The following is a 9,461-nucleotide window of genomic DNA, read 5'->3' as shown; positions in this document are numbered from 1 at the left end:
ATACCTTACTTAAAGGTGTTAACTTTAAGAAGAGTTTGCAGTAATCAAGCAAATTAGTGAGCAGTGTATAAAAGCTCACTCTTGAAACCTGTTTTCAGACATATCTTCTAAAGGTTCTCCTAGCTTTGTCCGGTTCTATAGTATTATACTGTATTCTCTTTTTGCAATTAATCCAGTTTTGTATGTCTTTTTTTTTTTTTTTAGGTGAAAATATTCTATGCCAACTGTTTTCCACAGTCTTGCATTATATATTGAAACAAAGACTGCCAGCTGGAGAGACAGCCCTCTGATTACAAAGGCCCAGAATGTTACTTTTAACTGTGCTCCACCAGGAGGTCTGGCCTTGGGAAAAGATGGTGAAAGTAATATTCTCAGATATGAACATTTTTTATTCTGCCTACAATGCTGTGATCTAGTTCAACAACTGCAGAACTGTTTTCATCTTAATCTCTGTAGTTTTTCTTTCTTTACTCTTTTGTATAAAAGGTTAGTGGCACAGCTTCACTATCACTAATAAAAAGATACAAGTATGCCTTTAAAGTCAGGGTTGGAAAAGCAAAAATGAGGCGTGAGGTTAAACTGGTCTAAGAAAGTACTAATTTGGGTTCTGCATTTTGTCAAACAGTTAAAGGTTTTTTAAAAAATTCAAAACTCATGCATGTTACCTACTTGTTACGTGTGAATTATTTCTCACAATTTTAATTAATCTGTGTGTATATCAGTTATATAAAGGAATGGATTTCCACATTCTTAAAGCAGGAACCTATATTCACCAGAAAAGGACCCTATTGTTTCTCACCAAATTTTGTTTCAGCTTGAACAATTCAACACTGGAAATAGTAAGAGTGGCAAACAAATGTTTTCTTAGGGACTTACTGAGAAAAGAAAAACCTTACTGGAAGAACAAAGACTTAGTAAAATTTCTATTGCTACAGACAAATGCTAAAAACCAACTTTACAATAACAGCATTATAAAGGGTAGAACTTAATACAGAACCAGAAATATGGCAAGTTACCTAGTAATTAACATTGTAAAATAGTCAAAAACTTCAAAGCCACAGAGAAAGGAAAACAATTATGAAATGGAAAATATATAATATTTAAGTATTTTTATAATTCTAAGACTTCACTTTTGTCCTTAAATCAATATATTACGGATTTCATTGTTCAATAAATTACCATCTTTAATTAAAAATAAGAAGTAAATCAAAGAGCATATTTTGGAGCAACTAAGAGCTGTTACTTTTTGGAGGGTAAAAGAGTATTTTTCTTGAAAATTTTTTGAAGAAAAATCTAAAAGCCCTCTATGTTGAGTTAATATACCTTTCTGACCCCCATCATCAATGGCATTATTCCTCCAAGGGACTCTTAACATCTAAGCAACAGTGAAGTTCTGGGTCCATTATGGATCTCATGGCACCAAACCAACTGACACTGAAGTCAAGTTAATATACTCCAGCGAGATCACCTGTGGGTCAAAGATGGCCCAGAGAATCTTGGAAAATCCATTTATGTTGAGCAAAGCTCTGAATCACCTTCAATCAGGCTGTCAAATACAGAAAAATTTGGTCTTGTAGTAGTATTTCCCAGGGTAACTTAAGCAACAAACTTACACCAGAGGAAGAATTAAAGAGGGAGCAATCTAGTATTATCAACAAAAACAACAAAGTTAACCCTAATTTAGTACATCCCAGAGTCCACTGGATGTATAATAATTTAGTAATGGGGTATATGACAGAGCTTTCTTTGATGATAACGAATTCTGGCTGTGATTCTGTTACCAAGTTGCCAAAAAATGGTATACTAACTGAACTGCCAAATGGCAGATTAAGAAAATTAATGTATTCCGATGGTCTGTCCATGAAAGGAAAATGTATACAGACAAATTAAGAACATTTTACCAAGATCTGAGATTCAAACAATGGAACAATTGTTTTAACACTGTTAGAATGACCCCAACTGTTAGTTTGTCTATGAATGTATACATATATATAAATTCATACACACACATTATTTCATACTTAAAAAGACTGAGGCAGTTCTGCTATATATAGTTAGCTACAATATCCAAGATAAAACAATTCCTACTCAAAAAATTACATGAACACACGAGATAAGTTCTTATCATAAATGCTCTCATGAGGCTATCTAGTATAGCTCATGTTTCCTGGTTCTAACGCTCAAAACACAGGAATTCCACTCTAAGAGATAATTTGCCCCTCAATCCCCACATACAAAGTGTAGTCTAAACAAACAAAATGGTAATAAAAAATTGAAAAGGAAGATATAAAAAGAACTCAATAGCAGGATTCTGACTACCTCTGAAGACCACACACTATCATTATTCCTGATTGTCTTAAATACAACAATCCAACATGCCCCAAGATGGAAATTTGGCATCGTAGGGAAAACATTGGCTACGACTGTCAGAACTAAGTTCGTAATCTTAAACATAATTTATGCCATTTGCCAGTCACAAAGACATTTACTGAACAGAATTTTTGAGCCATCTGTAAAATTAAAATGATTGAATCAATTTGAAAAGCAATCTTCATGATGAAGAAATTAGGACTCTAGGTATGAAAAGCACGTTTCTTTTTTGTTAATAAATTCAAAGGAGAGAAACATTCTGATATATACAGATAAAAACATGGCTAACAAGAAAGAGGGTAACCAGCAAGTACTACCTGGATGTGTAATGTCAGGAGGAAAGGAAGAATAAAATTCAGGTAATTAATAGATTTAGCAAAGTAAAGTACATGAAAGGAAGAAATGTTTGATATGTCTAAATATCAATGCCTTAGATCAGAGTAAGAAAAAAAGTCATTCATTGTTCGTGTACACAGATTAGATATCTAAAGAGATACTTGGTGGGCAGGGGCTTGGGATGGAGGGCGCAAATTGGAATGTTCAGCTTTTAAAGCAAAGACTGTACATGAAGACATATTTTAAGTACAGTGAAGATTGTCTTGTGTTACTTTATATCCCACCATAAACCTACCCCACCCTCAGACTAAGAGGGTATCCAACGCTGAATAAATGCTGAAAATATTTAGTAGTTAAAGAAAAAAGAGAAGGATCTTAAAGGTATATATGGGAAGCTTTTGGAAGAGGTAGAGAATCCAGTGGCTTATATATTCTCTTCTATTTGATTTCAACTAGCAAGAGACTAAAATTGATGTTTGTTTTATCTTCAAAGTCTTAGTTTTAAACTGACAAGGGCACAAAAAAAGTGAAATTAAAATAATTTTAACAAAAGGGAAAGCGTTTGACAGTGTTTAAAAGACAGACAAATCAAGCAAAACTGAATGTGGCTTAAGGTAAAAAATACAACTAGGTATTAAACAATTTGTAAAACCTTACAAAGAAAATTTAACTTTCAAGAAAAATTAGGTAGATTTCCTTCTGGCAGTGACAGGTCCTGAGGGAAAAAACATAACCTCTACAAGACCAAGCACAGCTCAAGGGTCAGGGCCCCATCCTAGTCATCTTTTTATTATTCAATATCTACCACAGCGGCTGGGCAAACAACAGGCATCAATAAATGTTTACTGACTGAATGTGTATTATAAGGTATCATCAGTATAACCGATATAGCTCAAATCTAATCATGAAAGCTTCGTTAAAGTAGGATAAAAAGAGCACAATCAGTGGTATTCCAGAAGGTAGGCCTAAATCCAATCATATTTTCTAATCTCAACCAGTGGCTATAAAGACTTTCTGAGCTTCTTTTTAAAGCAATGAAACTCTTTCCAAAAGAAACCCCATGCAGTACTTCAATACAGAATAAAGATGCCACTGGCTAGACCAAAGTCAATGGGAACTCCAACAGCCTCCCCTAAGCCAGCCCCCAAGGTGTCTCTGTGGAACCTACTGGAAAAACTACTGCTCATCTTAAAAATGTGATAGAAAGCATACTCATTCAGTTCTGAGGTCATCACACCTAGAAAATTATCAGTACTGTGAAGAACAAATCCTAAGTAATGTTGCAAATTTAAATAAAGAAAAAAATTCAACAAAGAGGAGATTCTATCACTTAGAAAAATGAAAACCACACTTATAAATGTGGGGGAGGGGCAGAAAACAAAAAAACTTAGGCCACAGTAGTTAAAATACAAAAAACATCATCTCATTAAAAAACATTAAACATATTCACACAAATGTAATTACGACCATGAAGTAAACTGCTCGACAGGTATAACTGTTCAATAGGTGTTTTCGAAGAGTCCCAATTTCACACTGTATAGAAAAATCGCACCAGAACTGTAGAGACGTGCTCCACTATTGAAATAGCATGTAGGCACGGCTTCACTTAACACAGTAATGCAAGAGTAACCGCCAAGATCAGGACCTTCTGCCACTTTCAGAGTTGTTTTCTGCCCCTACAACTGATCCCTAACACTATTACAAGTTCCCAAGTAAGTAAAAGAAGGGCAGAGGCTCCACTGAGTATCTCCTACAGGCCTGATAGTGGTATTACCTAGGATATTTACTCTGCTCACAAGATGGGTAGTAGAAGACATAATTACTGGACAGCACGAAGTCTAGAAGCAAGCAGCAGGGCACTAAAATAGTGAGAGTTTACACAACAAAAGCTTGTTAAATTAAGTAGTATGTGGTACAAATGCAATTTTTACAGCAAAGGTTGAGGAAGAAGATATACTAGTGAGAATGACATGAAGCAGATCACAAAATAAGGCCACCTTCAAAATATTATAAACTATAGAATCATTCTGATCTTCAAGTTTGGATTTATAGAGGTTTCTGTATAAAGCATTAATACCTAATCACAAGTTTCCTTTAGTGTGAACCTTTTTGCGTTTGAAGGTATTTTCTTTGCCAGGAATGCTTGCCTCCCCTGGCTCATCACTTGGCTAGGTTCTTCAATGTCAGGTATTAGCTCATGTATCCTTTCCTTAGAGGCTTTCCTTGATGTCCTACCTGAAGCATCCCATCTGTTATTCTCCAGTACAGTACCCTGTTTATCTCCTTCATAGACAAGTAAGATGATTAAGGGTTAGTGTAACTGCTGTCTCAGCAAAGGCAGGAACTGTAGTTGTCTTGTTCACCTTTACCCAAAGACTAAGAAAGTTCCTGGTACAAACAGGTGAACAATAAATATTTGTTGAAAGAATAAAAAATTACTATACCAAATTTACATAAATACATACACATACACACAAATATAGGAAAATGGGGAGTACACGATAGAAAACCACCAAATGTTGAAAGTATTGAAAAATGATACCTGTAGAGATAGGTGAATATGATTTCAAAGAACAATTACCAAAGATAGCTTCAAAAATATGAAAATTTATGAAAAGACGACCAGGAGTGGTTATTTTCCATTTCTACTAAGATGCAAACAAAAAGAAATGTTTAAACTGCAATGAGTCAATATTAGATGTCATAATTATTTGCTGCAGAATGAACTACCAACAGAGTTTTAGAAATCTCCTCTCACTACAGAGTATGAAATATGGTCACAACCACAAAACCAGGATCAGTTAAGGACAGCTCAGACTACAGGTAACTTATAAGCTAAAAAACTTGCTAAATAAATGGCTTTTCCCCCAATTTTTAAAATTCTGAATTCATAATTATGTGTAGAATAACAATCAATTTATAAATTGAATACAACATACTTTAAAAACAGATGGCCTGTATCTGCTGATCGTACCTCTGCATCACTTTTCTAGGTATTTTGCAGAAACAATTACATTTACAAAACGTCCATTTCATAATACAATCTGGTAACTAAACCAAATCAAGCTACTCGAAGAGCAGAAGGTCTGCTGTTGAAATATTTTAAAATACCTTTTGAAAAATGGGTATTTAAAGATTCGCTTTTTAAAAAAGGGATATGTATATGGAAGTAATTCCAGCATATCCCTGAAAATAATTATACTGCCACCTATGCATTTTTTATGAGGTGGAAGGATAAATCAACAGACTGCTAGATTACACAAGTCAATTATTCCTGTTGAAACTTGGGCGTAAGACAAAGGGACTTTCTCCATATGAATTCTTACTGTACCCCAGAATTAACTGGTGCCAGCAGTATCAGTGCAACTATTACTGGTGATGATGTCATGCTATGCTGTTTTGATTATGAGGATAAAAATGGGAATGGAAAAAAGAGGCTTGGAAAGGTTTTCAGTATGGTTTCCTCATAATAAGATTTAGCACTTAAAAACAAACAAACAAACAAACAAACAAACAAAAAACACAAAAAGAATGACTGTTTAAGCCCCACTGAACACATTAAGGTCAAGGATTTCAAAAGTTAATCCACTTTTCTTCCCCCAAGAGTTTATTTTTGGTAAAAGGCAGAAAAATTAGTTTTTCTACAAGGAAAATCTGCTTCTAAATAATTTGAAAATCTTGATATATATTATATATTAAAAAAGACACACAAAAATAACAGAGAAGTGGGAATAACAGATTAGGTACTGTAACTTTATAAAGGTTTGCCTAGATCAAGAAGCAGCGCACACACACCTCATCTATGCAAACTAAAAATGTATATAAACAGCACAATACTGTGATACTGGATCATGATACATTACCTGTACACATAACTACTACTGTTATTAATAAACCTTTGGGACACTCAATTTTATGCCCAATAAGACATCATTAAGTCTTTAAAATCTTCTCTTCCTCTTTAATGGGAGAGTATTTCTAGACACTAATTTTCCCATCTAATATTCAAATATAGGAAACAGATTCCACAAGGTGCTTTAATTGATGAGACCTCAAGTGCTGTTTTCTCTCTTGAACTTTTGGATAGTAAACAGTCCATAGGGACCACACACAATACTATGACAGAAGAGTTGTTACATTAAGTCTTTTCATGGGACTTGATTGGTGAAGCTTTATGACATGCTTGAGCAACGCACTGAAGGGGATCCCATCTGAGTTAATACTTTGTCCAACCACTGTAGAGGTCCATTCAGATGAAGTTCAATCCAGCAAGGAGTACTTGTTACCGTCTGCCTTCTGTTTAAAAGAATACAGGAAAATGGTTATGAAATTCAAGTCCACAGGCAGGGAAAATGGCTATGTTTAGGTACACTGCATTAAAAATTTAGAGAAATTAAAAGGTTGTGTATATAATTTTGGACACGATTATTTCAAAAAATGGCTGATCCTCAAAGTACTTCTGACGATCTGGTTTTAGAAGTGATTTACAAGAACATTTTTTTCTCATCAAACTAAAATTAATAAGGTGATCTTATTATTCACCATCATCCAAAATGGAACACCTGAGAGAGAATGTAGATACTATTAATATCAGGCCAGGGCCAGACGTGGTGGCTCACAACTGTAATCAAAGCACTTTGGGAGGACGAGGCGGGCGGATCACAAGGTCAAGAGACTAAAACCATCCTGGCCAACATGGTGAAATCCCGTCTTTACTAAAAATACAAAAATTAGCTGGGCATGGTGGCGCGTGCCTGTAGTCCCAGCTACTCAGGCGGCTGAGACAGGACAGTCACTTGAACCCAGGAGGCAGAGGTTGCAGTGAGCCGAGATCATGCCACTGCACTTTAGCCTGGAGACAGAGCGAGACTTCGTCTTGAGGGGTAAAAAAAAAAAAAAAAATCAGGCCAAAAGGAGAGGCGTGAATAAGGATTGTCCAAGCAAACGAAGACATACAGTCACTGTACTTATCAAAACAACCACAGAATAGTAGATACTCAAACATCAAATGGAATCTAAATAAAAGTATACCAAAGCAAAAACAAAATTTTGGCCCAAGCTAAACCCATACCACAGAGTGTTAAAAGCTGGAATTCAACTTTCCCTGCCAAAGCCAATGAACACTCCTCTTAGCAACACCATTCGGGCTGTTCATAGTGCTTCAACAAAAGGGGCAACTCTATGGGAATTACAAATTATTCAAACACATCCTGTCACTTCCATCCATTGATTTTAGTTCCATCTTATTTGCTATACAGAATAAGTCAATAAATCCACTTGCTTCTATAAACTAACAGCCCTTCAAATATAAGAAAAGCCCATTATCAACTCTTCATCTCCAAGCAACACATGTTCAATATAATTTAAAACTGTACTTCCAAGGATGTCATTTTCTGAGGCAGATGGCATCAGTGCCCCACTATACCCTTCAGATTTTTCAGTGTGCTCTAGGCAACTTCCAAATGCAGGTATCTTCATTTCTGTGCCCAGGAACTTCTCTGATATACCAAAAAAGGCTAGAGGTGCCAGGAAATTAACATCCCCAGGAGCAGCTCTCAACCAAGGAAACAGAAATTGACATTTACATGCCCCGCAGTTCTGTTCCCCTGGGGAGGATAATTCTGTAGACTGTTTACTATTTCCCAAAGTTTCCCCAAGGGTGTCAGTTCTAGTGACCCACCCACTGTGGTAGGTGGCTTAACAATGGTCCTGGCTGCCCTTTTCTCCCCTGTCCCACTTCCCTTTCAGGAATAAGTCATAATCCAGGTCACTCAAGGGGAGTAGGTTTAAAAAGGCTGCCACACAGATATATTTCTTGATTAAATATGAATTCTTCATACATCTAAATTCCCTGTTTACTACATTTCCTAATTTTTAAGCTAACAACCAAGATGGCATTAAAGAAATTTAAAAAACATAGTTTTAGAAACCTAAATATTAAGTCTATTTCCTCAGCTCCAGAATGATTAAAGACAGTAAGTCCCTGGTAGCTACCCACATATCCACAGATAGATGGGTATTTGCCACTTTGATTTGTAAATGTTAGAGGAAACCACTTGATCTTCCAAAGTCAGATGTACCTGACTCCCAAGACTCACAAAAACATACTGCGTATTACTGCTTCTGTAATTACAGATTTTACTTTATCTCTGAGTTAAAGAATAGCAGAGTCCACAGTGAATGAAGAAGGGCAGTATCTTTACCAAGTAAAACTGCTCTTAGCAGAAGATCTATAGATACACATGGAATTCTCTCTGTAAGTCACTCTTATTTCCACTAAATTCCTATCATATTTTGCCTTATTCTAACCTTTTGAAGAAAAAAGTCTGACCTGAAATCTTATTAGACAATATAATTGAAATCCAATTTTGCTATCAACTCAAGTCTAAAGCTTTAAGAAAACGGCATTCACCATTCTCTACAGGTAACAACATCTCAAAAGGGTAATAATCAAAACAGAACTATAGCAAAATCATAAAATGACTCTACCAATATAACTCAGAAAAATTAGTGACAAGTCTTCATTTTGATATAAATACATAACATATATTTTAAAATGTATTCAACAAGTACACCTCACTCTCAAAGTCAGATTTCTGACAAAACTTAAGTTAGACAACCAAGTTCAAAACAAATCAATTTGGAAGAGACCAAATTGCCAGAAGCAGCAGGAATACAATCACTATATTACATGAAGATTTCTTAAGCAAGCATACGGAGAAAACAATACAAATTGAAGACTAAGTATTTTATTT

At 35.3% G+C, this 9,461-nt stretch overlaps 1 protein-coding gene across 16 annotated transcripts in view; it reads right to left on the bottom strand.

The window, feature by feature from the left end:
* Positions 1 to 6,295: 6,295 nt before the first annotated feature.
* Positions 6,296 to 9,461, bottom strand: part of SMAD2 (SMAD family member 2) — a 98,171-nt gene continuing 95,005 nt past the window's right edge. For 15 of the 16 annotated variants that reach the window (XM_077974565.1, XM_077974571.1, XM_077974564.1 and 12 more), the window contains one exon: positions 6,296 to 7,002. In XM_077974565.1, coding sequence (XP_077830691.1) covers positions 6,879 to 7,002 — 124 coding nt within the window. In that variant the 3' untranslated portion in view covers positions 6,296 to 6,878. The remainder of the gene's footprint in view (positions 7,003 to 9,461) is intronic. The other variant, NM_001266803.1, reaches the window with a different exon arrangement.

This window comes from Macaca mulatta, chromosome 18, assembly GCF_049350105.2.
Source record: "Macaca mulatta isolate MMU2019108-1 chromosome 18, T2T-MMU8v2.0, whole genome shotgun sequence".
In the NCBI taxonomy this organism is placed as follows: domain Eukaryota; kingdom Metazoa; phylum Chordata; class Mammalia; order Primates; family Cercopithecidae; genus Macaca; species Macaca mulatta.
The sequence above is the reverse complement of the archived record's forward strand: the minus strand, read 5'-3'. Positions and strand labels throughout refer to the sequence as shown.